The following is a 27,933-nucleotide window of genomic DNA, read 5'->3' as shown; positions in this document are numbered from 1 at the left end:
ACTTCTGGTCCATCTGCAAGGGCAAAAAGCTTTCCTGTTAGCCTTTGCAGAGGGAAAGTTTCACCCCTAAAATTGCCCATTGCTCTTTTTCTGAGACCTGGGCGGGCTCAGCTGGTCCTTCTACTTGAAGAAGACCACACAGGCCTCTTCTCCTCCTGCCATATTCCCGCACCGGGTGATACTGCTGAGTGTGGGTTTGCATTTACCATTTTACACCCCGAAAGTCATTGCGTCTTATTTTGATGAAATTACTCTCATCTCTGCAGGCTCACATGCTGAGAGTACCACAGGTTAAAAGCTGATCTCCAACAGCAACACAGCTGCTAATCCCACATGGAAGTTCAAAAGGGTGGTACTTACACAGGTTTTAGCTTCTTTCAGATACACGGTGGGCCAATTATTTTGCACCTGGTCTTTACAGATGACCTGGAAAGACAGAAGAAAAGCAACTCTCAAATTGTTGACGTAGGTTGGAAGGACAGTAGGTCACCACTACAACAGACTGCCCCAAGCCAGGAGACATCCCAATCAAAGTCCTGATACATTTTATGGAAACGAGACAGACCCGGGAGCCCTTCGCTCAACCCTTTATATGTGGAAAGGGTTTTCACAGAAAACTGACACGGTTGTCTGTGGGACGTTTGCTAATGCACTTCCCAAACCAGGCTTAGAATTTGCAGTACGGGTAAAGCAGGAATTGGCTCAGGCAGTAGGAAGATCCATGCCAGTGGGCCATGGTGTGGTCCTGCTCTACAAAAGACGAGCATCTCGAAACAGGATCCCCTTCCCTCCTTCCCAGCACTTCAGTTATCCTGGCTTGTGTTTTGAGATGCCCCTATGCTCCCAAACCATTTTCTGCTAATATCATCCATGAACGGTTGACGCTGAATTGTGGTCTTTGCCCTCTCATCATGTCCAAGTCTGCCCCAAGGCAGCTTCTGCTCTCCATAATGCTTCCCCCTCTCTTCCCAAATTTCACTTCTTCCCAAATTTCACTTCTTCCCTGTTCAGCACCCAGACCATAATCCTCTTCACCTCCATCCTTCATGTCTCTTCACCAGAAAGCTATGGGAGAAAGGGGTTTAATCTAGAATTATTTTGCTGCCTTGTGTTTTCCTAAGGCAGATCTCTCTGACACAGACACGCACAGCAAGAAGGGCTGCAGGCTTTACATGTACGTGGGATGCCAGCTAAATATAAATAGACACCACTACGAAATGCCCACCTTCCCGTAGGCGTCATTACCTCATTTTGGAAAGAAGCGTTAGGGTGCTGGTGGCCAGGACTGCTGCTCGCCGTCTGGTCCCCCGGGACCGGGGCTGATGGCTGTGCGCTGGCAGGGCTCTGGTCAGCACTTGCAGGTTTGGTTGACACAGAGCTGGCGTCATGGCTTCTCTGGTCTGGGTCCCCAATATACAGGAAAAAAACAAGCAGAGAGACACTGATACAGTATAGAGGATACAGCTGACACAGGTTCGTTCGTGAGCAGCTGAAAATAGGTTTTCAGCCCTAACCCTGCCTTGAAGCTCACTGTGTCAAAGCTTGGAGAGGCTTTGGGTTTCTTCTTCCTTTTTTTTTTTTTTTTTTTTTAAATTAACTGTGATGGTATTTTCTGCTGCTGAAACCCATCAGACTGTTCCGGAGAGACGAACCCAAAGGCCATGATGGCTGTGCGTTGGTAGCTGGGTCATCACTTAAAAAAGGAGTATTGCTGGGTAGATGGGATGGCCCTCATTTTACTTTACCGGGGGTGCTGTCCGTGGAGGTTTCTACAACGGAGGTAGACTGTATCTGAGCTGGCTACCCAGGATCTCCCAGTGAATGGAGTTCATTGTGCAATCGCACTGACAACTGCAGCCACCTCCCTTAGGAGGGGATGAAATGCCATAACCTCTGTTGACTGCTTCTCCATCAGCTATGGAAGAAGCCCAGGGTGACGTGCTTACAAGTAGCGCCTGGTATTATGGGAGACAGCCTGGGGGTGTCCTGCCTGCCTGCTACTCTGGAAGGGCACATGCCCCACGTCTACCAGTCCCATGCAGGTGCCTCAGATACCCGAGATCATCTCAGACGCCTTTGTTAAGGTCTGTAGCACCCTACAGTTTCTTGTGCAATGGGAGTAGTGCAAGGAGCATAACAGCCTCCTGCCTCCCCAAACCCTTTTGAAGAAATGGATCTCCATCCCTGGGTTCCTAATTGATCTTTAAATGGCGACAAAGAGAATTAAAATGCCACATCTTGTTCTCAGCCTGTTTGCTTTTGGGACTCCTGCCTCTTCCACAGAAAAGGTGAAGGATATTTCTCTCCCAGACACATTCTGAAGGCTCCAGGAGAGAATTAATTTCAAAGCCATCTGTTTCTCTTGCATTCTCTCACCTATTTATGAAATGTAAAGGTTTTTTAAAACCTCTTCATGCTCAGTGCTTGAGGTCAAATTTGAATTAACATAATTTCATATATCATCCTTTAATGGGGAACAGTCCTGCAGAGCAGGAGGGGAAAGAAACATCCTTCATGAAGACACCCATTTCACCTCCTAATGCCTGCTGACATGCCCAAAACATGACTTGGATGAAGCCAGTGAAGATGGTCTTGCATTAAGACCTCGGCCCATTTAGTGATGCTGACAGCACAGGGGAGCTGGAAGGCTGAGGGGGAAGGAGATGGTTTTTTGAATGGCTTCTCTACTGCAGGTAGCTGGAAATTGGGTCAAGAACAACCTTTTCCAGAGGAAGATAATGAAGGGCTTCAGTGTCATCACAGCTTTTATTCAGAGCCAGATGTGAGCTGAACCTACAATCCCACCCAAGTCTGGAAGGCTCCATGGAGCCCTCACAGTCCCACAGTGTGATTGCTTGACCGTAAACACTACCAGACAAAATGCCAAAGAGGACCCTAGACCGTGCCTCACCAGGACACTTATGAACTAACATGGCTCTATAAAGCTCCAGAGGTCTAGAGAAAACATATTAATGGTGTTCAGCAAGATCCTAAACACCACATGGACACTCATAATGCTGCTTAGACAGAAGTCTGCAGCCAAACTCCCCGCAGAAATGATGAATATCCTACCTAACAGCTTAGACTCTTTAGAGGTTGTAGACTCAGAGTTCAGCCACAAAATCTCCTTAGTCATCTAAAGCTTATTTTGTATGCATACCCAGACAGCCTTCGCTAAGCTGTCAGCCATACTAGGGATCTTCTACAGTCAGCATTCAGGGTGCTGTCAATCTGTTTCACCAACCCTACAATGTCAGTCTCCACCTCCAAACTCATCGCTGCTGGCTCCCTTTTGCAGTCACTGAAGATCGAGTCATTGCAGTTGATGGTGCTTCAGGCACAGTTTGGTCCATCTGAAAGCCGATGTCTACGCTTTGCCAGTTGATTCATGCCTTGAATTTCACTAACTGCATTGACTCGATCTCCACCAATGACAACAGGGACCTAAACACCCAGTTGTCATGGAGACAACTATGCTGGAAAGTCCTAAAACGAGACAAGGTGATGACACCCCATAATGACAGGAAGTGTTTAGGGTAGCCAAGGGGAAAGACCACAAAAGGGCCTCCCAACCCGAGAAATCAAGGTTCTCATCTTCTGGTACCTGTTCCAAGAGTCGGCGTGGTGGCTGCCTCTGAGACCTTGTTGACGCTGCCAGGTGGTAAAGACAGAGATGCTTTTCTAGTGGTGGGGGAGACGGATCCATCAAAAGGGGTAACAGAAGTGTCAATGCTTCCAGGTCTGGTGGAAGAGGCCAGTTCCTGGCCTGGAGAACTGGGAGAAAAGTGAGGCTGCTTGGTGACAGCTGTGGCAGAAGAGATACCGTAGTCCTTGAGCCCAGGGGGAAGGCTGCTCGTTAGGACTCCGGTGCTCGTAGCGGTGCTGGTCAACTGGTCCGAAGGCTGGCCTCCCTGAGCTTCCACGCTGGGAGGGGATGTGACAGCAGTCCCTAAACCTTCTGGGGTGGCTGGAGGGCTGCTCGCATGTGTGGGGACAGGACTTGCAGCAGTGGTGGCTGCCGAGCTTCCCAAGGTGGCTGGAGGGCTGGTCTTCTGCTGGCCCACGCTGGAGGTTGCATCAGGGGTGGCTGTTGAGGCTCCGGAGCTGGTTGAAGAGCTGACCTGCTGAGACAGGTGGGGCGATGTCGTGGGGGCGGGTGATGAGTTTCCCGGGCTGCTTGTAGGGGTGGTCCCTTGAACAGTGGAGGGTGATATCACAGTGGAGGTCGGTGGGTTTCCTGGCTTGCTTGTAGGGGTGGTCCCTTGAACTGTGGCAGCTGACGACGTGGAGGTGGATGGTGGGTTTTCTGGCTTGCTTGTGGGGGTGGTCCCTTGCATCTTGCTGGTGTCTGTAGTTGTGGTGATCTGCCCTTTTTCTGTTGGGCTTGCAGGAGTTGTCTTTGTAACATCCTGAGAGCTGACACCTAGGGAAAAGTAAAAATGCCAAGATAAACTTTGAACGAAGGAAACTACCCTTGGTTTCCACCCTGAACAGGTATTTGTAGAAATAAATGCTGACCAGAAACCATGAGTCATTCGCTCAGGGCTTGTCTCATGCTCTCTAAACTCATACCAAATGCCGCATTCTGGTATCGCCGTGTCAAGCAGAAAGCAGAGCAGAGGAGAAGGAGAAGTCAAGCTCACAGGACTTCAAAGGGGTTGGAGGGTGAGCAGGAGGGCAAGACCTGCTGGTTCCCAGAAGGCAGGCCTCCCTCAGATGGGAGGTGCACCAGCTCCCGTGTAGAACACTGCAAGTCATTCCCGAAATAAAGTACGTCCAGCCCTTGTAAGGGAGCAGCCAAGGGATGTGCCGAATGCTGTTTGTGCAACCCCGTTACGAGGGTCTCTCACATCCCTGAAGTGGTGAGGAGCCTCAGATAAATACGGTGACACTTCTGACTATTCTGAAAGTTATATTCTTTTTGCAAGCTCAAGCTTTGTTTCTTTAATTGCTCACGTTTCAACATAGGGTTTTTTCCCTCCCAAACGCAGATAATAATTGCTATAAAAACATCATAAAATAGGCGCTCTCGCTTGAATCCACAGAGTCAAACCATTGAGGGTAGTGAGGCACTGGCACAGGTTGCCCAGAGAGGTGGTGGGTGCCCCATCCCTGGAAGTGTTCAAGGTCAGGCTGGATGGGGCTCTGAGCAACCTGCTCTAGTTGAAGATGTCCCTGCCCACAGCAGGGGGGCTGGACTAGATGATCTTCAAAGGTCCCTTCCAACCCAAACCATTCTATGATTCTATGATTCTGTGAAAATTTATACACACTGAAATTCCCAGTTGGGTGATCTGCGGGAACAATATTTATTCTACTTGCTCTGAAAGAATGGGTCAACACTGGACAGAGTTTGGAAGTAAATACAAAAAGCATTTACTTGGAACTGCATTATTTTAATTCTAAGGATGTTCAGTTCAGCTGCCCATTGCAAATGTTATCACCAATCTAGGATCACATACTTGTTTAGCTGATTATTTTACTATTCTGAAAAGCCTGAGAAAGTCACATAAAAATGTTTGAAGTCAGTGTTCACTTTCAAAGGAAAATCTTAAAAAAAAATCGAAGGAGGCATTTAGGAAAAGGAGAAGCAAGCCAGGAAAACGAAGGGCTCCACCTACACGTACCACGCAAATCCTTAACGCCACCACCTGAACCATGAAATTCCCATGTGTTTTTCCATGGTCTTTACCCTGCATTTGTACATCACATAGAAATGCTACTTTTATCATGGCTTATTTGTTTTTGAGGAAATCCATGAAGTATTTCACTGAGAGCTGACATTACCTAAGTGGGAAAAAAGCTCGGTCTCAAAGCAAAGAGGGTTTTCCATTGCTCAGTTATCTCACATTATCGTACATAAGGAGGTCTGCAGTTGGTTTCTGAAGAATACTTTAAATTTTCAAATTAGGAAGCTGTTTGTGAGTCAGGGATGCAGCTGAAGGACAGCTTGCCTGACAAAAGATTGCAACATCCCGCAATGCTAAAACATGTTATATTCGCTACCGGACTGGATATAAAAATTTGGGTCCGTTTGTCTGTTTGTAATCACTGCAGGAGCTCCATCAATTGCCACAGAGACAATTTCCCCCCACTGCACATGGTAACCACCAGCTCTGGGCTCTTGCTCAAATTCACCCCAGGAAAGGTTCGACCAATTTTTCACCTTTCAGGAACTGCGGGCTGCACTGAGCCACTTCATCCGTGGATCTGTCTGGAATCAAGACAACAACCTGATTTGGGGTGGGTTCTTCCATTTGACGACCGTGCAGAAAAGGGCCATTTTTTTGCCCCATGAGGCACTTGTATATTATTTCCAACCCTCCAAAACAGGAGTCACGCATCCAAGGTTTGAACTTTAGCCATATCCTAATGCTGCTCTCCAGAGATCTGCTTTGTTCCTCCGTGCTGGCATACTGGCAAAGTATTTTCTCTTACAGAGCCTGTTTATTAGCACTGGTTGTGCTTCAAAGATCTGATGAAAGCTTGAGCTTCTGAGACTCATATCGCTGGGGAAATCTAACCCCACCACACCAGGACCCCAGGGGGGTGTGGAGGTATGTTTGAGGCAGGACCTGGGGAGTCGGATTTGGGATGGGGAGGCTGCAACACTACATCTGCAGGAAAAGAGCTTTTGTGGAGACAAGTCATATTTCCTATAGACTGACCACTGTCTGCAGCAGCAGCAGAGGTAAGGAAGCAAAACACAGGCACGGGCACCTAGCAGATGAAACCCAGGTGCAAAAGATAGCAGGCAGTTTTCATCCAGTTAGCCACAAAATGGGTCTATCCCATAAATAGGGCTGTAAAAGTTTGACGGGGGTTTTGACAACAAGGGAGGTAAAAAAACAACAACCAACCCCTAAAGGTAGAAACAAGACAAAAGAGAGGTAAATAAAGAAAGGGTTGGAAGGAAGGCGGAGGAAATCCCCCACTGCTCTCGCTTCCTTTTCGTGCCCGGGCCCCGTCCCAGAGAGGCAGGAAGCAAACACGCACCAAAGGAGAGGTAGAAAAGACAATTCAGTTCAACTCGGTCCAAAAGAGAAAGGGGCAGGCCCACGCTTTGGCTCTGGGCCAGCCCCGGTGGCCAGCCGGGACCCCGCGAGCCAAGAAACCAGCATCCCTGCCCCAGCACTTTCCCGTCCCACCCCGGGGAGCTGCAGCTAAGTTTTTTGCCACTTTTAGCAAAAATTGGGGGGAAAAAGCCCAAAGCAAGGGCTTGCTCTGCTGATGGAGAAAGCTGGTGTGATCCTCCAGGCTTGCCCTGGCTGGGGTGGCAGTAAGGCCTCTTTCAAGGGACACAGGGTGACACAGCCCAAAAAAGCGACTGGGAGAAGAACCAAGACTCAAGTTGATGCCCACAGAGCTTACGAGTATTTTATCTTTCCGTATCTCTGCATCCACTCTTAGTGCTCCTCTCCTGCTAAGGTCAAGAGATGTTAAAAGATCAATTTCTTCTTCCTCATTAAGCCAGGACCAGTCATGAATAGAAACATGCAAGGTCAGGCTGGACGAGGCTCTGAGCAACCTGCTCTAGTTGAAGATGTCCCTGCCCACGGCAGGGGGGTTGGACTAGATGACCTTTAAAGGTCCCTTCCAACCCAAACCATTCTATGATTCTATGATTCTATGATTTAAGTGGGCTCAAACAACTTGAGGAGCCAGCACACTCCTGCTTGGAAGTGGTGAGCCACCATGCAGGGGGATGGGTGGGTGGGTGGGTGGATGGATGGATGGATGGATTCATTCAACGGGTGCTGACCATGCGGGCAGGTAGGACACTATCCATCCTACTACATGGGCCTGGCTGAGGTCAGGCGATGCTAGGTGCCACAGAGGTAGAAATCACTCTCCTTTGGTGGCTAATGACCTGCACTCCTTTGGTAAGTGGCAACACAAATGATATATGAGCCAGAAAACACTTCACCACACCATTTCCTCCCTACAAACCCGCTCCTGCTGTATCGGGCTGGATGGGGCCACTGGGAAGCCCTTTGCAAAAGATCTCCCGTCCCAAACTTGATCTGAAGGTGACATTTCTTTAATAACCTCCACCCCAGCTCAGCTGGGCTGCTACCAAATTTTCCCTTTCCCCCTTTCTTCTTCCACAGCTTGCTTGTCTCAAAGCAGACTATTTTGAAGAATTATTGTTGCTGGCTGAAATGCAATGGCTGTGGTGAACAGCAGCCACGGAGATGGCCACGGGGAAGCAGAAATCCAGGCAGGTTGCAAACTTGACACTCTTCAAGACAAGGTGCACCACCGCGGGCCAGACCCATAACACACCAGCGGCGAGCAGCGCGGCTACGGCTGGGTGAGATCCTCCTTCCACGGAGGATCGGTACCCCTCTCCATCCCCACCTGTCCTGCGGATTTTTGGGCACCCATCTGTCAGCGAAAATTACCTTCTCTCTCCAGTGGCATTAAACTAAACTGTTTTCTCACCGCTGTTGCACAAGCAGCCAGGTGCTGCTGCAGTCGCGGGGCTGCACACCTTTCTGCAGTTTTATTGCTCCGGGCTTAATATTAGTTGTTTGTCCAGGGACTCTGTCTCACTGCAGCATTGGGAAAAAAATGTATTTTATTTAGACCGGGGAAAAACAAATTGCATTTTTTTGGTGTCTTGCAGGTTCATCGCCCGCAGAAGACCTGGCTTACGCAAACTCATTGCTCTCAGTTTCAGAAGCCTAGCAAATACTTAATTCCAAAACAGAACAAACAGCGAGAGCACCGCAAGCCCAGGAGTCACCGTTTTCCTTCCACATGTGCTATATCTCTTTCAAAAGCCAGAGAACTATTTTTTTCTCTCTTCCTCCCTAACTGGCCACCCATGCCAAATCTCGGTGGCGGACCTGGGGGGTAATAACTGGTAATGAGCCCCTGTTTGCCTGGGCTGGTAGCCAATATTGCCTGACGACTGTCCTCAACAGAAGAAGCGAAAAGGATCTGGTCGAAGGAGGAGAAAACCCCTGTAACCACAGACTGGTGGTAATAACAGCCAGACAGGACAGGATTACGTTCCGTGCCCCTTTAGCATGAAAATTACTCACAAAAGATACAGTACATCCTTTTGCAGGAAACAAATGACCCTTTCACGCCGTGAGCCCTGGAGATAAAAGGATTTAACGCATGCTATGAGAGAGAAGGGGTATGGAGGAGAGGTCCTCTAAGCTATCACTCCCCTTACCAGGAGGAGATCCTTTCCAAAAGAAAGTTCACTTGAGTTTCAGCCAGAGTCCCTCACCCTGTTTTCCAGAAGGCAGAAAAAAACTACCTGCCCCTGACCTTCCTGGCTGCCTTTTGGCACAGCAAGGCCACTTACTTGATTTCACTTTTTGGACCGTCATCAATTCCTCATTTTAAGGAAAATGAGAGTAATACAGCAGCTACCGGTGTACTTTGACAGCGCTGGTTGCAGCGAGTCTAATGCTTTGGCCTGCACCTCTCCTCTCGCACCTATCGCTCAGAAAACCCCAAACCCTTGCACTTCTGTGCTGGGCGCGGGGTAGACCCTCAGGAGGAGGGTGCAAGCCCTCCACGCACGCATTCGTGTGCAAGGCAGCCAAACAGCCCGGAGGAAATGAGTCCGCTGCAAAAACAGGATTTCATTTCCGGATATGTGTATCCCATGACCGTGCCTGCGATACGGCGTCTCCGCCATGGGGACAACCCCGGAGGGGAGAGAACTTTCCCTTATTGCTAGCTACCAAGATGGGCTTGTTTGGCCCCCAGTGAGCAATATTTGGGAGGCTGGAAGTGCCACTGTCAGTCCCCACTGCTGTGGGTGCTCCTGGACACGGCCGGTGCGGGATCGCTCTGGTCAGGAGCTGCTGGGATGTGAAAAGCCACCCCAAATGTAAAAGGGAAGGCGTGCTGGTTTGTGCCGATGCAGCTCCTCGCAGTATCAGTCAAGGGCCACAATTTTCAGCCGCTGTGCACCACCACCAGCCATGCCATGAAGTGATGCTCTGGTTGTAACCTCGCAGATGCGTGGGGAGATGCTCGGGGGGGAGTAGCTTGTTTGGAAAGGTCACAGCTTGGAGCACAAAAAGAGAAGCAAACCGGCACAAAAGGCAAAGTGAAAGGACATGTCCCGTCCCTCCTCCCATCAGCCCACCCGAAGCCACCACCTCTCCACGCAGCTCCTCTGATTAATTCCCTCCTCAACAGCTTCCCGCTTCCTATTTTGGTAACGCCTCCCCCCTGCCCCGGCCACCTTGTTGAAACAGCTCAGATTGGCTGAAAATCTATTAATAGTGAGAAAAGGAAACACAAAAGAATAACTTAGGAAATGGTGGGTGACACACCCCACGCCGGCGGGCTGAGCCTGGCCTGGAGCCTTACGCCAGCCGGCTCCTGCTCCTCCCAAGGCGGGATGAGAAAGCCAAGGAGCCCGAGCAACCCAGGAAAGGGGAAGGGATGTGAGCCAGGCCTGAGGAAGTTCTTATTTGCCTCCCCTTTTTGCAGCTTTTCCTGATTAAACAGGGGGAACGGGTTGAATTTGTCGAAGGGAAAGCAGGGGCTGAGGCTCCAGGGGTGGCCTTCGCTAGGGGAAAGCGTGTGCCAAAGCGAGTGAGGAGGCTCCTGGTCTTTTCTTTGCATCGCAAGAGGCTCCTGGGCAAAAGGAGGGTTTTATCCACCCGCTGCAATGCAGCTGTGTCTGAGCCGGAGCAGAGACCAGTCGCTGCAGAGGACAGGAAATTTGTCACCTCCTTTTAAAACTGTGAGAGCGATCAGATTGGCAGAATATCACAGAACGGCGTTATTTATCCTGGAACTAAGCTGGGCTACCAGTGCAAATGATGACCTCACAGGGTTTTTAAATTTTGCCTGTGTAGAGGCTCTGTTCCTTCCATCTGCTTAGGGAAAGATGGGTTCCAAACAGCACCATCCTCCCTAGCTACCTGCCGAGATTTTGGTGAGGGATGTGGCACGAGGATGCTGTTAGCGTGCACGCCACCCTTCGCCCTTGCGAAGAGGCACTCTCCACGTCAGAAGATGATACACTTCCAAACCGGCATCACCACCCTTCGCTGCCGGTCTCACCATCAACATTATGAAATGGTTTCACCCAGGCCAAAGACCAACTTGGCTTCCCGGGTGAGAAGATGGGGAAAGGTCCAACAGCCGCTGCCAGAGCATTTTCAGACTCTAATCCATCAGTCCAATTATCCAGTGCAGGGATGCCTATCCTCTCCAAAACTCTGCCAGAATAAAAGCTGCTGCAGAAGTCTTGATAGAATTGCACTGCAAAATATTTAAGATGAGACCTAATGGCTGGATCTAATTAGTGCTACAGTATCGCTCGGGAAGGAAACGAGTATGTCTGGACTCTGATTTAAAGCCACCAGGCTTGTTTTTAGCAGGGAACCTCCTTTACCCTGCTATGAAAAGGCTCTATTGGAAAGACCCTTCAGATCGGTGCTGTTTAGATCTTGCATGCAAGTGACAGCGAAATCAAGGCAATAATACTGACAAGTGTCCTCTTCTCTGCTGTCAAATGAAATGAACTGGCAGCTGCAGCCTCTGTCCTGAAGGACTTACCCAATAAGCCCTTACTGGCTGGACGTGGGGGGGAAAAAATGGGTGTGCGTCAAGCCCTGAGGGGTTTTGCTCCATCTCCAGATGGAGAGGAGCATCCAGGGCTTCCTTCTGCATGGCTGCACTGCCAGCCTTGGAGACACCTCTCGGCTGGAGGTTTGGGGCACGTCCCTGTAGCACCTTAGCATCATCCTGAGGACCCTTTATCAGTCTGCAGGACTTTGCAGTCACTCACATCCCTACAGTGGCCAAAAGCCTCTCTGCTTTAATTCAGACCTGGGAAAATTTTAAGTTGTCCCTATTTTACCCAGCGGCAGTAACCCTGAATCTCAGAGAGCAGGACTTGAACCAAACCTCGTGCGAGCTTTGGCTGCTCCGTCCCTCTTGTTAGATCTGCCTCACTTTATTTTATTCACACAACAGCCTTTAAATCTCCTTGGTTTTGACCAAGAAACCCATCCGCAGCCTGAGATGCCTTTCCTGCCAGGACTGCAACACACATCCCCGAAATCCAGGTTCTGATGAACTGGCATTTTCTGATGAGAAACCTGCTTCATTAACAAATTCCCCATCAGCTCTTTCTGCAAGTATTTGAGCCAGCTCAGCTTGTCTGCTGTTTCATTTGGAAGTATGACAAATATTAAAAATAACCATCCCAAGGCACGTCTCCCCACTTGGACACGCTCCTCTTCCCCTGCGGCCCTGACACATCTCCTCCTCGCTCCCTTGGTCCCTCTAAACCCTCTAAAAAATGGCTTCATTTGCTGTACTAATTAATGACCAGACAGTGGATTTGAGGGAGCTGAGAAGTATCTCAGCCCTCCTCGCTCCCATCTTCTCAAAAACATTGTCGCTGAATTGTCTTCCATGCCACGCTTGGACGTCTCCTGAATTTCTCCACGAAGACTGGTCATTGCCAGAAAATTGTGATCAGAGGCATCTTTCACCCAAATGGACCCAACTGGTCCATCCCAGGCAGTGCTCCATCCCGTGGCCAGCTCCAGCCAGAGGCGAGGGGTGCCAGTGGTGGGAGGAAGCACCAGTCCAGCCTCTCTTACGGTAAACACAGGACATCCTATTCAGGAATGTGTCACCACGACTGTTCCCATGGAAAGTCGGTAGCTATCCAAGAAGCGAAGAGAAAGACGAAAAAATAATCAAAAGGAGACTGGAAGACCAATGCGGAAAACTAAGGCTCCGAAATCCTTCACACGGGGTTGCCAAGGAGGCAAAGACACACAGACACATGCACACCTCTGTCCACGCCACCCCCAGACGTTTTTCATCACCGAGGCTGGAAACATCCTCTTTCCACCGGGGGTTGAGGGGATTTGTGAGGGACCCGGCTCCAGCTTTGCACCTTTCCCAGGCTGCAAAATGAACCAGGGGAACTCTCTGCAGCCCGAACCGAAACGCCCCGTCGTGCAGGAAACGGTAGCGGAGCTGCTGGAGCGGAAACGCGGGGAGCACGAGCCAAAAAAGCCGCACGTCCCAGCCCGACCAGACCCTCCAAAGCACAGAGCGTAGTCACGCTCCTGCCCTTCTCCTGCCTCCTTTACGATATCAGCATGGAGTTATCCCGTGATGACCTTGCTGCTTCGAAGCAAGATTTGTGGCAGTACAGCCTACTCCCGTATCAAGCGAGCATCAATCTCCCATCGTCTGAAGGACATGATGTCTGGTACGTTTAGCACTGAGACCCCTCTGTTTCGGCAAAAGTCACCCAGGGACTTTGGAAGAAATTCAAGGTTTACACTGAGTAATGGGCCACAGAAGTCTCTCTGCAGCAAGGTAAAGCCCAGCTACCTCTGGCCCTAAACAGCGGCCGTGAATCAAAATGACACTGAAAATGACAAGAATGCCATAAGACCACACGACTTTGTTATACACAGAACATTTGGGGGTTTTCTTTTAGAACTACTATGTTGCAAGTCTTTAAGATACTCTTCCAGGCTTTTGTCTGCGAACATGAGTGCTAAAAAAGCTTGTTTTTTAAAAAAAGTAAATAGATTAAAAGCCTAGATTTGTCTGAATTTGGAGAGGAATCTCAGGTCCACAGGAAAGACCGAGAGACTAAGACTACCAGATTGGCAATGCCACCTTGACTCCATGAGGAGACTGCCCAGCTTCATCGCCTCTCTCCAGCGAGGGTTGAAGGTTGGCCCACGAATTGACTTCAGCAATAAGGAGCTATGAAGCTGGCAGCAAGGTGGTGGGAAGGAGACCTTCAGAGAAGCCAACGCTAAGAGCTGCTTGGCCAAAGCCACCCGTTTGCTCTTGAGGGCTGAACTGTCATATGACAGCAGCCCCTCCTGGAGACCTGACCTCCTTTCTCCAGCCCAGAGCTGCCGCTTGGTGCATAGGGATGGCTGGGGGGACAGATCTATTCATCAAGACAGAGCAGAAGTTCCTCCTCATGCTTTTCACCCCAGAAAGACAAATCATCCCTTGCTGGCTTTTCCTGGACGACTACTCCAGACAACTTCAGAAGGAGTGAGAATATGAGCCCCTGAGACAGGAATGATTTTTATTCAGCCTGATGGCTTGTCTACAGAGAGGTACTCAAGAAAATTAATCTAAAATTAAAAGAAGGTATGATTTCAGAGTGGATTAGTCAAAGTGCACACAACCCACCAGGTGGCCACTCTTGTTCGGCTTTAAATCAGCCCTCATTTAGTTTAGCCAAAATGAAGTAGGTTAAATCAAATTAAAGTCTCCTTAGCTCTGAAAGCCGACAAGGGGGAGCTGATGCAGTTTAAGAAAGTTAATACAGGAGAAATCTGGTGATGGTCCCCACACAAACAAGCCCCCAGATGTCGCATTGGGCATCAACACTGACCAAACATCGGGGGTGGGGCACGCCTGCCTCCCCAGCTGAGGTTGGCCTTTCCTGATTCCTGGAGATGGAAAGCTCTGAGTGATGTCAGATTTGATGTCACATCAGCAGCTTTTGCTATTTGCTCAGTTTTTGTCACGGAGAAAGGCAGGACAATAAGAAGACAGCGGACAGACCACACCACAGAACTGGGGAGTGGGGTGCACGGTGCAGCAGGCAGTGGGGTCCATCCACTGTCCACTGTCTTCTAGGACAGGATAGGCAAGCGGACAGAGAGGCGAGGTGGGCTTGCCTATCCACAGCGAGAAGCAGCCTCGCTGGGTGGGACGGGGAGACCGAATTCATCGCCTTGCTCTCCTCTCCATCTGGCTGGTTTCATACTTGGGTTCATGTTGAGCGATGCGGGGAAGGAGTTGGCCCTGAGCTACTCATCCTGCTGGCTGAACCTCTGCCAGCTGGCCAGCACTGGGGAAGAGTTGTCGCATCTAATGTCACTCAAGTTAGGCGCCGTGCATTGGCGATGTGTCTAGACTCTATCCATGAGAGATGAGGGCCACAAGGGTCTCGCAAAGGGACAAACATGCAGATCTCCTGTGGGTAGGTTTTGCAGCCAAAAAATCCCCACTTTTTGTAAGAATCACACTAACTCTTTCAATGAGGAAGGGGAGCGGAGGAAAAATGTCCCTTCTTGTGGCAGGGGCTCTTCCTAAAGGGAAAGAGTCAACCCCAAACCCAAACAGGGACTATTGGCTTCTCTGGGACCTCACAGCCCAACAAAGCCAGACCACAGAGGGGCATTAAAGCTGGCATTAGCAGCATGGATCTAACGCCCAAACTTGTGCCATCAAAATTGAGGATGCCAACCTCAGCTGGAGGCCGACACTTGCTGGAGGCCCGGCACGGAGGAGGTCCAAGCTGCAGCCCTAAGGGGCAGAAAACAAGAGGAGAGACTCCAAACCTGAAGGAATAAGGAGACCTCAGCCTGGTCACAGGCAGCTCCGGTGCAAGGGGAAATGAAGTGGAGACGGGTGACTGGAAGGTCAGTTTGTGCTGGCACACAGCACCGCCGCTTTGCGTTGCAAAAGCGTTGTCCCCTGCTTCTTGCACCTCCCTTTCCTCCCCACATCCCCTGAAGATTTACAGCAGGAATCGCCCTCCCGCAACAGCCTCTGCCTGCTCCTGCCACTGAGGCTTTCGGTGGGGATGCTGCCAGCCCCCGGCGGGGCCATGTTCAGGGCAGGGCTCGAGGATGCTTGCCCACCCTGAGGGCAGAAAGGGCCAGCGGAAAAGCGATGTCGAGGAGGCGATAAGACCCAAAGCCTCACCCTCCTTTGTGCACCCAGCACCTTTAATGAGTCACGAGTCAGCCCAAATTTACACCCTCCAGCCAGTGACTTTATTTTTAACCTTTTTGGGGTTGTGAGTCACGTTGCCTCCCCCAGCCCATCCATACATCGCCCACCACCGAGCCAGGATGGACCCAAAGACAACCAGCTGAACACATTTTGGACTGGATGATCCTTATGGGTCCCTTCCAACTTGAGATATTCTATGATTCTGTGATCTTTGGTCCATCGAGACTCAAAGGTGCTGGGATGTGAAGTGGCTAAAGACACAAGTGATGCCAAGTGATGTAGGAGCCACCTCCAAGAGGCACTGGTGACCTCCTCAAGCATCCCAGCCTCTCTAAGTAAAATTTTGGGTGATTCCTAGTTAAATACCCACTCCCCAGTGCCATCTGCTTTGCTGCTCATTCAGGCTGTGCTGGGGACAGGCTCCTCTGCAGGCACGTCTGGGACACCTGCAAACCTTCACCGACATAAAAGCTGCCACCGCACGCCCCTCACCCCGTGTTTTTGCAGAAGAGCCAAACTGAGTGGCAGGATCCGTCCCTCTGCCGCGATCAGTCCCCCATGACCTTGGCTAGCCGGGGTTACCGAGCCAGCAGCCCGGAGATTTCCTGTTAACACCGCGAGGAGGGCTCCACATTTCCTTGGGATCCTTTGTGTGTCGGTGCTATTTCGGGTCCCACCTTTTTTTCCTTGGCTCCCCACCCACACCTCCCTCAGGGTGGGGTCTTCCCGGATAATTCGGAGCTCTATATATACACACATGCATGTACGTATGCACCTACATATATTTACATAGCTGTGCATGCGAGTTGAGCCTTCGGGCATTGACTGGACACGGCGGACTTGGCAGGAGGCTCGGTGCTATTCTTTAGGTGGGGAGAGCCTAGGAAGGGAAGGACACAGCTAACCCTCCCTCCTATTCAAAACTATTTAAAGACTGTCTGGCACAGAGTTTCTTTCCCACCAAATGGCTCCAGTGACGATCTGGCTTTACAGGCTGTGTAATCTGATCAACTTCTATTGTTGGCAAATTCATAATTGCCTCATTATTTAACTCTCCTGAAACAGTCAGTTTTACAGAAAAAGAATATCCATTTTAACTTTTTTTTTTTGTTTTATTTTGTTTTTCAAGAGCACTGGGACTCAGTTTCCAACTGAAGAACTTCTGTTCTTCAACAGCTCCTGCTCTTCCCCTCCTTAAAATAATACACATGATCACAGGAATCACCGATGAAAGGCACAAACAGTGAGAGCTAACCTTTTCCAGTGCTGTCCTAGCGCAGGATTCTCCAGCACGGCATATTTATTACCCAGTGGCCTCTTACATGTATCTGTGAGCAGCACAAGTAGAGGAGCCTTAACTATTTCCCCCCAGAGAGGAAGGATGCTCTTGCAAGGACTATGCACTGGCTCCCATCTTTGCTCAGCCACAACCCTCTGAAACAGCCCTGGTTACATTTCTTAACCTCTCCCTGCCTCAATTTCCCCCGTCTCTACATGCAAGAGCAGATAGATTTCGGATAGAGGAGCTCTCTTCATTTACGGGCTGGTCCAACACCTTGCTAGCCGGGGCCCCAACCTTGGTTAGGTGCCAGAGCAATACAAATAATTACTAATAGTAATCCCCACGAGAGTCTATTACATTATGGTTCAACTTCCTCCCAAACAATTGCTCCTCTTCCTTGCTTTGTATGTTCTTCAAAAGAAGCGGCTGCTGTGCTTTAGGGCTGGGACACCAGCCGCGGTAAACACACACACAGCGTTCCTGCTCAGCTGGGCCTGGGCAGCAAAAAAAAGATAAATCTGATTTAAGACAATCACATTGTGGGCAGGAAAAAAATCGAGGGTTTAATGGAAACGGCAACCTAGCAGCACTGAACAGCATTTATCCTGAGAAGTCCCTTAGGGCACATTTATTTACTATTTACAGGATGATCTTATTCAGAATGGCAATAAGAGCACGAAACGTGGAGAGCAGAAGTGCCCACTGGTCTCAGGGCTCAAAACATCTTCATTCAGAGGGCAGTGAAGGTCCCGACACTGCAGGAGCACTCACTTGAGGGAAGCAGAGATTTACTGTGGACACATAGCTTGCCACTGCTTGGACATTTCCCTGCTTTCTGCCTACCCTGCAGGCACCCTGCCTCCACCACCCGAAAGGTGCATAAAGGGAAAGATGACCCATAAATGAGAAGAAAAACGCCCCTGGTCCACAGCCACTCCTGGGCTGAAGCCGGCCCATCCACCGGGTGTGTGGGCCTAGCAAATTGTCCTTGTAGGGTATACAGGGTATAGGAGCACCCCAATGCCATAGGTTTAGGTGCAAGGTCAAACTCCTGTGGCAGCTGGGAACCCAAAATATTGAGTGTCCAACAAAAGGTGGGATGGTAATGCAGAGAGGCCATCCCAAAGTGGTTTGAGCTGGATCATGTTGGAGCAGAGTGGGCTTTGGGTGGCCTCTCTTGAGGTCCTTGGATTCTCATTCAAGCAGTTAGCTTGCTCTGAAACATATGGTGGCACACCTCCAAGATGTTTTTTCCATTGCTAGGACCAGGAATTAAGGCCTACACAGCATGTAGCAAGGTGGAGAAGGAAGAAGGGTCTCCCTTATTAGTCGGCCAACTGGCCTGACTTAATGCTGACGAAAAACAATGCACATTTTGGTCACCCCTTCCAAGATGGAGCCTGCAGTGGCTTTAATTACTCAATTAAATGTGGTTTTGTCATAGGAGATGAGACACAACCGGGACCAGCCAGCTGGGTTCTTGGCTGCTGAATGACATTGTCTTTCCAGCCCAATGACCTCATTGTTATGACTCAATAGGGGAACAATGTTGTCCACCCAGCAGCCCAGCAAGGAGTGGGATTCCTGCGTGGTTACAGCTGAGCAGAAGAGCATGGGAAGTTGTGGGATGTCGCCGGGTCGGGGACGCAGCGCTTTGCGCTCAGTGCAAGCAGGCTGTGGTAGGTTTTAATGGTATGTTTGCGTGCTGAGAAATTCCAGAAAAAAATATAATATAATACAGATATAGCACGCAATGGTGATCATATTCAGCTCCCCAAAAACTCAGCATCTGTTCCCTGGACAGGTAGGTCCAGGTAGTGGGTTTGAGCATGAAGAGACTCACTGGTTAGGGAGGAAAATGCTAAATGGCATCTAATGGAAAGGATACACTCCGGGTGATTTGGGTGGAAAAAAACCCCTGCCCATGTCACCTTTTGAGCTCAGGGCTTCACTGACATCTCCCTGCCACTGAAACCCTTCTCTCCAGGGCAGTGTCTGGCCGTCGTGCCGCAGGGCAGGCCATGGCAGGGCAGGGGAAGGGAGCAAAGGAAGCAGGAAGGAAGAAGGAGCTGCATCCCCTCCCTGCTGTTAATCATCCTCCTCCTTCTCCTAAGAGAGGCCGGCAGGTCTGCAAACCCCACGCTGGGCTCCCACCTTGGAAGGGACCCAGAGAGGTGACCAGCAGCTCTGGGCGCAGGAAGGGGGGCGTGGGGCTGGGCTTCATGATAATATCCAAATTACTCTGATCCCAGGACGGCGGAGGCCGGATCCTGCTTTTGGCTCAGCAGTGAAAACTCTGACACATCAGCTTGGACATTTCCTTTAGAAAACTGAGCTGGAGTGGCGGCGGAGTTGGAGACGGGAGGAGAGGGCAGGGAGTGCAGGTTGGGTCTGTGATGGGACCCGCAGAAAGCCATCAGCAGAGCAGAGGAGCGTGAGGGAGAGGGCACTGAACTGGGATTCAGTGGGTGCTGCTGGTTGTAATCCTGCAGCTGAAGGATAGGTATGGGGGGGTGAGGGAGAGCAAATGCAGCCCCAGGTTTGGGGTGTGCTGCACTGGTGAAGACTGCAGCTACGCGAACAGCCCTGTCATGTTTGCAAGTGATCACTGCCAAATCAAAGCATGACTTTGCTGCAAAAACGACCCTATTTTATGAGATACAAGAAAACCAGCATCCCTGATTATAGAAAGGCAGAAGAGACAACTGAAAAATCCCCACACGGACTTCAAATCCACATTCGGAGAAGCACCATCAGATGTGCAAAAAGACCCTCCTGTTGCCCTGAGCCCGCTCTCATCCAGACGTCTCTAGAAATTATTATCTGGGCAAAATGCTCCTTCACTCCGGTCAGGGCAGCTCTCAGAAATCAAGCCCTGAGCCTGCTGACCGTGGAGGCAAGAAGGAGCTGAGGCATCAAAAGCAAACGGTGACTTTTAGCAATGCTTATTGATAACTCTCAGTAATTGATTGTTGTATTGCTTTAAATAATTAATAACTAGCAAGCCTATCTACTCCAGACACCGCTCTCTGGTGCAAGTGTGCTCCTGGCCCCTGTTAGCTGGGGTCGCTTAGCACATGAGCATCTCCGCTTGTCCATCACCGGTTCCCTCCAGTACCCAGACCTCTCTATGTGGGTCACAGTGTCTCAGATGAGAGGCTGAAATGCTCAAACGATGCAAAACAAGAGAGCTAGGTCCTTCGCCCAGCAAGCTTCTGCGCACCACAGCGGCCAAATAAATAGGGCACGCATGCTGAAAGCCAGGCGTTGCATTTTGAGGCTATGGACACAGCAGATGGCCAAGTCCTTTGCTGCTGCAGGATTTGAACCAGCTCTCCCAAACGGGAGCAGAACCGTGTTGGAAAAAAGCAAGAAGTGGAGCAAATCCCCATCTTGCAAACAGCCCAGATGCATGGAGGGCTGAATGCACCTGCGACGGAGATGAGTTACAGCACCAGGACGTTCGGCACCGCGCTGCTGCAGGCACACACAGACTCTCACCCCTGGGAAGCTGGCTCAAATCCTGATCCAACCAGATCCAAAAGCTGCTATTGATTGCTATGAAACAAATGCATTATTCCTAATCTCCATTATCAAGGAGAGGGCTCCTCCTTTCCCCACTCTTGGTAGTTTCATGGCAACAGCCATGGATTGAACAGGGCTGGGACAATTTGTAACCCTTTGACTTCGGCAAGTCCTGTGAGGTCCAGGTGGCACCAGGTTGCTATAGCAAGCCGTTCCCTGCCTTTTTGGGGGAGAAATATGGGAAATCTGCCCACAGGCACCTCACACACATCTGTCCATCTCAGCAAAGAGCAGTCTTGTTGCTTAAAACAGGAGCTGAGAGATCTGAGGGTCTTTCTCTGCCTCTGTGAAATAAATTCCTGCGGCAGGAATACCTTTACCTACTTCAGAGGCAGGCTGTGAGCATTTGCTCTTGCTCTCTCCTGTCCCTCGATGGGGTGCATGCCTCTGCTCAGACCGAGCCGAAATCCTTGCAGAAACAGGCTGCACTTTTCTTACCCTTCCCTTCCCCAAGCTCCCCACTGCGATGAGCGTCAGCCTTCAGGATGGGAGTAAATAACTAACTAAATAAAGTGCGATCCTAAAAGCGCTCTCCAAAAACCAGCTTCGAAGCCAATTCGCCTGCAGAGGTTTCCTAGCCCTGGTCCCACTCGCCCATCCGCACTATCAGTCCCTTTCTTCCAGCACCTCGGGGTACCAATTTTCCGGGCCAAGACAGAGATAAATCCCTGCCCCAAAACTGCTACTGAGCTGGATTATAAGGAAACCCTCCCTAAAAGGCCAGCTGGGCTGTGTTCACCAGCTCGGGCAGCCCCCAGCGCCTGCTCCTGGGGAAAGCAGCTTACATCCCTGCATCGCTGCCACCCCCCTGGGCGAGCCCCTTCCTAATCAGACTGGAGCGGTCCCGCCAGACACGCAAAACGCTCTCACGGAAGACAAAGCGGAGAGCTGCAACCCTCATCCTCCAGCTCAAACACAAATACGGCCCCGAAATAGCCGGCATTCCTTTGGCATGGCTGTCCCCCAAGTATTTCTCATCAAATCCGCAAGGCACATGCGGCTTCTTCTTTTGGTGGTTTCCTGACATTTTTTTCCAGGGGGACTTTTTGCAGGTTTTTACCAGGACTGTTAGCGGGATTTTTCTGCGTGAGACCACAGCGGAGATACAGAGAGCCGTATGCAGCGGGACTTCAGCAACCACCATGCCAGAGCTTGGCTTTGGGTCTTGTCCAAAATGCACCAGCTCTCCGTGGTTGCCCCCCACTTTCCCACCGGTAAGTACCGTGCTGGGGCTCCGCACCCATCCTGATGCCTATCCAGTTGTTCACACCGTGTCCTGCAATGACGGGAGCTTCTGCACTGGCCGGGGAGTGTGTGCAGAGGATCCTGCAGGAGCAGGAGCTGCTGACGGGGCCGAGTCACTTTTCCTCCATCAGAGATGCTGATGAGACACCGTAATCTCCATTTCTAATGTCATCAGGGGAAGGAGAGCCCTGCTCCCACGGGGGCTGGCTGTGCCACCGAAAGCCCTTTGAAACCCCCAAAACTTTACCCTACGCAGCTGTCAACTACCTGTGGCCAGGCTTCATAGGTGGGAACACAAAAGAGGTGGATTTTTTTTTTTTTTAAACAAAAAACCCCAGCTCTTTCCTTTATCAGCCCATCAGTTTGGACTTCTGAATTTCCCTCCCTAGCCCTTCATAAGGGCATTCGTAAAGGACCGTACAAAGTACATGTTGACCATGAGGTCCCCTACTTCTCTTGCTGCCAACCCAACCTTATGTGCCCACTTTTCACCACCCCCCCCCCCACCAGTCCCCTCTTCTTCTTGTTGTGTCACTTCCTTTGCCGAAAGAAAAGCTTTTTTTCCCAATTTGGCTGCTCTAAATCATCCCCCAGCAGCTGAAGCCATGATTTGGAGGAACACTGACATGGGGAACGTGGACGGTGGTGGGTGACAAGCTTCGTGGCTTGGTTGTGCAGCCCACAGTGGTGGTTGTATTGGCCATCCTTGCCCTCATTAGGAATTGCTTAACACCACCCCATCCGCTATCGACCTTCTCCTTGTTGCAAAACCTCACAGAAAAAGGGGGTTTGGGTGAGATGGTAAATTATAGGCCAGACTTTGAGAACTGTTCCCCGAGGCAGAGCTTCTCTGGGGCATGGCCATCCTGGGATATTGCTCCCCGCAACAGCCTGAGAGGGACTTGGCCTGATGAAACACAGAGTGAGGGCTGCAGGATCTGGCCCAGGGTGTGAATGATGTTAGTGCATCCACCACCTTGAGCTGGGCCTAACTGCAGCACATCAGACAACTTTATCAGCCTTAACTGACATGTCGTAGCAGAAGCAGATGTGTCCTCACCACGGAGGTGATACTCCAATAGCTGTAACGGCTACGTGCAGAGCAGTGATGGCAGGAGTGGCAATTGCAATCATCCTGATGGCAATGATTGCCCTCGGCAGCTTCCTGCCTAATGAAGATGTCCCCATTTCTTCATGGGGCGGCCCCATGAAGGGCCTCATATGGTGAGGAGCGAAAGACACTGCACCAAGGACGTGTCAGTTGTCAAGACTTTTTTTTTTTTTCCCTTCTTTTTTCCCCCATGTTTGTTGCCTTGAACAGCAATGTTTTATTTGTCAAGCCTGTTGGAGAAAATGCTCTCATGTAGGATCAGGAAGGAGATGCATCTAAATAGGCTGGATGAGAGGCTCCAGGCTCCACCAGGCTTTGCAGAATTATCTATTAATAGTGTTTTACTTTGGAAAGAAGAGGGGAAATTGAGTTTCTATCTCTACCATCCTCCCCAGACCCCCATGATAGTCATGCAGTGTGGACAGATGGAGGTCCACCAGGATCTGCTAGGCTACATTGTTTTCCTGGACACAAGAAGGATTGCTCCAAGTTGGCCTTGTCCCATTGGGAAAGGGTGTGTGCACTGCCATGGGCCACAATCCATCAAGGCCAAATCTCCTAATTTGTGAAAGGCCAAATTTTATCATCTAGCACCACAGAGAAGATTAAATATATTGCAGCAGGACTAAACCCAACCAGGACACCCACGACACTTGGGGAACTTGGGTTTTCCAACACGAAATGGGACTGGATTTGGTTGCGAGACAAAAACTGGGCAGCCAATTAAAAGAAACCTCATTAATTCTTGCTTTGCTTTCCTTTAATTGCTGTCTGCCCACACTATGGGCAGATATCCAGGGTATCCAGACACTAAGCGCGGGGTTCTTCTGCCTTCAGTTAGACGGTCAGAAGTTACGCATATAAACCTCGGCTGGCCATTTAAATTCCCTCAAGGGATCAAGGAGAGACACATTCAGCCGCTCCACCAACAGTTAATTCTAAGCTGTGAAAAACAACTGGAAGCTGGCAGCTGAAAAATAAAGTTGCTTCCTCTCCCATTTTAAACAGTAAAAGTGAGTTTTAAGAGAACGACTCCTGTTTATTCAAAACCCTCGAGGGACGCGAAACAATTCATTTCAGTCACTAACTCCATCAAAGACTGACGCTTGAGATTTGCTCAATGAATTGCTTAGCATTAAACTCAAAAGTACGTTGACAAGTTTATGCGCTAGGTATCCAGGCCCTTGGTTACTTGATGTATCTTAAAGGAATGTTAAATGCTGTTTTGCATCTGTCAGTTTAACAGAAATTTCCTGTACAAGTAAAGAGCGATTGCCACCAAGAAGCCCAAAATTAGTATTATTCATCATTACCTAGGAAGACTTGAAAGATGCGTAAATTAGAAATCAAAACAGAGCGGTGGCAGGCTATATAACTGCTTAAACAAATATGTTCATAGTGTGTCCACCTGGTTAGAAAACACAGTTGAAAGGCAAGAGTGGGCTGTAAATCTCCAAGTTTTACAATGAGCAACTGAGGAGAATCAGCCCTGCTTAAGGGATATAGCTATGAATTGTAAATGAAAAACATGATTAAAATCAAATCATTCAAATTAAGACTTTCTTCTTCCGTATTTTAAACCATGATTAAAATTCATAATTTAAGCCACATCAATTTAAATCAAAGCACCCTGCCATAAAATGAGGTTTTGAACCCTTTGTGAGGCTTTAATGAGAAAAAAGGACATTCTCCTGTTGAATGCAGTTAATGGGGATTTATTGGTACCATTCATGGGTGGGAACTATCTTAGAAGCCTACAAAAGTGCATAGACTGAGAGTCTTGAGGGCTTTTTTTAGCTGTTGGGGAAAATTTTAAGGAAACAAAATAATTTTCTATACTAGGGTGTTGTAATAAGCTCAAAACTTACTTTTCCGCAATATTCCACATGACTGTTCAGGACAGGAAAATTTATCACGTGTGCCAAAGAGGTCAGCATCTCTCATTGCTTTTTTGGCATGAGAATTACCCCGAGGCTTGGTCAAGCGTGGAGGTGATGGTGGGCTGAGATTAACTCCTGCATGCTTGAAAAATGGGGTCAAAGGTGTGATTTTTGCTTGCCGGCTTCGCAGCCGATGCGATGCCGTGTCCCGTTTTGCTTATGTTTTGCCTCGGTTGTCTCTTGGCTGGATCAGGCTTTGCCGGGAGCCCCACGGCAATTGCTGGTTCATCCCATTTGCAGCACGTGCATCGCTGTGGCCCAGCTTTTCATTGCCACAGGTGATTTTGGTGTGCTTACGGCATCGCTTTGAGCCGCCATAAATTCATGGGCCCTTTGAAAGAGGCAGTGGAGAGCACAACGCGCTTCATAGCATTGTGTCAAGCCAGATCAGGGGACTGATCCATCTGAAACTAAACCAATATTGGAAGAAAAAAATAAAAAAAAGGAAACTAAAACAAGAGGGGGTCGTTTCATGCATTCGCTCCGTGTTGCTACTTTCTCCACTTTGCCAGGAGAAACCCATGGGAACAAATTTTTATTTGTTTATTTGTTATTTTTATTTGTTTAGCCTCCAAAACTAAATCAGGTCACCAGCAGCTAGAGAGTGGGAAGATGGCTGAAAAAAATGCACGAATGAGAATGCTGGTTTTGGAGTCGTGCAATCGCAACCTGGTTTGAGGGTGCTCCTCATAGAATCATAGAATCATAGAATCATTGAGGTTGGAAAAGACCTCTAAGATCATCGAGTCCAACCATCGACCCAACACCACCATGTCCACTAAGCCATGTCCCTAAGCGCCTCATCTACACGTCTTTTAAATACCTCCAGGGATGGGGACTCCACCACTCCCCTGGGCAGCCTGTTCCAATGTTTCACCACTCTTTCAGTAAAGACATTTTTCCTCACGTCCAATCTAAACCTCCCCTGGCACAACTTGAGGCCATTTCCTCTCGTCCTATCGCTTGTTACTTGGGAGAAGAGACCGACCCCCACCTCGCTACAACCTCCTTTCAGGGAGTTGTAGAGAGCGATGAGGTCTCCCCTCAGCCTCCTTTTCTCCAGGCTGAACAACCCCAGTTCCCTCAGCCACTCCTCATCAGACTTGTTCTCCAGACCCCTCACCAGCCTCGTTGCCCTTCTCTGGACACGCTCCAGCACCTCAACGTCCTTCTTGTAGTGAGGGGCCCAAAACTGAACACAGTATTCGAGGTGCGGCCTCCCCAGGGCCGAGTACAGGGGCACGATCACTTCCCTGCTCCTGCTGGCCACACTATTTCTGACACAGGCCAGGATGCCATTGGCCTTCTTGGCCGCCTGGGCACACTGCCGGCTCATTAGCTGGCCTAGTACCTGGTAGAAAACTTGCTTCCCTTACCTGTGCTTTAAACATTTCTTCTGTTGCTTAATAAATCAGAGAGGTCCAACAAGGACAACTTTAAGTGCTTGTTTAGTAGATATATATATTTTTATATATATTTTACATATATTCAGGACCTTGGTTACTTGATGTTATTCCAGTATAACCACTGCTAACTGGATGCGTGCTGGGGAGCACAGTGCATCACTTTAACTACTCTGCTTCTTCTCATAGTCAAGGCATACAGTATCTTGATAAGCAGCAGATAATAGTCACCCTGAGAGCTATCCATTTTCCGCAGGCTGCAGCAGTATCATTTAAATTTTCCATTTTTTTCCTCATTTGCGTACGTGGTGGAATGTCTTATCTCACCCTCCTGCCTTTAGACTCCAGGGAGGAGAAGAAAAAAAAAAAAAGTGGTCTTTGCTGTTAGGTTTCAAAGAAGGACTTTCTCAAACACAGTTTCTCCAAACCTTTCTGCAGAGTCTTTCAAGTCCCCTTTGTCAAAGTTAGAAATCTGGCATTTTCTCTTTGCCTGTATCTAGCAGAAGCCACTTAGAATAAATGTCTGACAAGGTTGTCTCCTCGTTTCTCTACAATAGATTTAATATATCTTTAAGTGCTACAGCTTAATAACTCTAAGCCAATTTCTACCTCCTCCTCCTCCAGTTAAATTTACTAAAATCAATTAAGGCTGAAAGAGAAAATTTCAGCCTTTGCCATTAATAACTAAGGCCTTATTCTTCCACTGCAAAATGACCTTCCTCCTCCCTTTCACCAGTCTCATGAGCCATGTGGCATAAGACCAAAGGCCCCTGCACACAAAGCTTGTAAGACAGAAAAAGCTGCTGGATTAATCCAATTTTTATTAAGGATGCTAAGAATATGAGCCAGACCTCAAAGCAACATCTAAAATGGGACTAACTCAGAAATAAAAAATTACCTTTTCCATTTTGGAGGAGGTTTTGACGCAGATCCCGTCTGCTGATTTCTAAGGCATCTGTCCTGCACCTGGCTTCAAACACAGACTTGGTTTTTAAACTCAAAGACTGTGTTCTTCTTACCTGCCTTTCCATTTTGCACCCTTAAGGGTGTGCTCCTGACCCCACCACCAAGAAGTTCTTCCAAATCCTGAAACCCACTTTTTTTTGACCTTTTTAAGCAAATACAGACACTCTTATGCAATATAAGGGTTTCCAGGGGCAGATCCTGGACATTTTTTGTGTAACATCAGACCCTGAAGGGGAGCATGTATGGAGACAAGCATCTCTAGGGGCCAAATCACCCCAAGACACATCTGAATTGCCTTCAGAAGATGCCCCTCTCTCTCTCCACTAACAGCAGCTGGATTCAAGGACAACGCAGCTCCAACCTTAAACACCTTGGTTAAGTATCTGAACCTACATGGCATTACCTTGGGTCCTTCAGCGGGAGGAAAAAGCAACTTGCCCACAACTGCAGAAGAGCTGGCAACACCAGGACTCCCAATTTTCCCTTCCTCCACAAGGCAGCTCATCCCAGCTTGCCCAAACCGGGGCCCGTTCCCTTTCTGCTGCCACCCAGCCCCAGCACCGCGCCGAGACGCAGGACCTTGGACATTACGCACAAGTCGAGCCATGCTGAAAGCCAAGTCTCAACCTGGCATGTTGCCTTCCCGCAGCTGGTTTATTGCGGGTGCAC

The 27,933-nt window shown here is 49.4% G+C and overlaps 1 protein-coding gene across 4 annotated transcripts in view; it reads right to left on the bottom strand.

The window, feature by feature from the left end:
* The window catches only part of PODXL (podocalyxin like), a 46,581-nt gene that overhangs the window by 12,506 nt on the left and 6,142 nt on the right, over positions 1-27,933 (bottom strand). For all 4 annotated transcript variants that reach the window (XM_076347030.1, XM_076347119.1, XM_076347203.1 and 1 more), the window contains exons 2-4: positions 3,605-4,423; positions 1,246-1,400; positions 361-426 (exon numbers count right to left, since the gene is read on the bottom strand). In XM_076347030.1, coding sequence (XP_076203145.1) covers positions 361-426; positions 1,246-1,400; positions 3,605-4,423 — 1,040 coding nt within the window. The remainder of the gene's footprint in view (positions 1-360; positions 427-1,245; positions 1,401-3,604; positions 4,424-27,933) is intronic.

The sequence above is a fragment of the Aptenodytes patagonicus genome, chromosome 1, assembly GCF_965638725.1.
Source record: "Aptenodytes patagonicus chromosome 1, bAptPat1.pri.cur, whole genome shotgun sequence".
NCBI lineage: Eukaryota > Metazoa > Chordata > Aves > Sphenisciformes > Spheniscidae > Aptenodytes > Aptenodytes patagonicus.
This window is presented reverse-complemented; position numbering and strand designations above follow the sequence as displayed.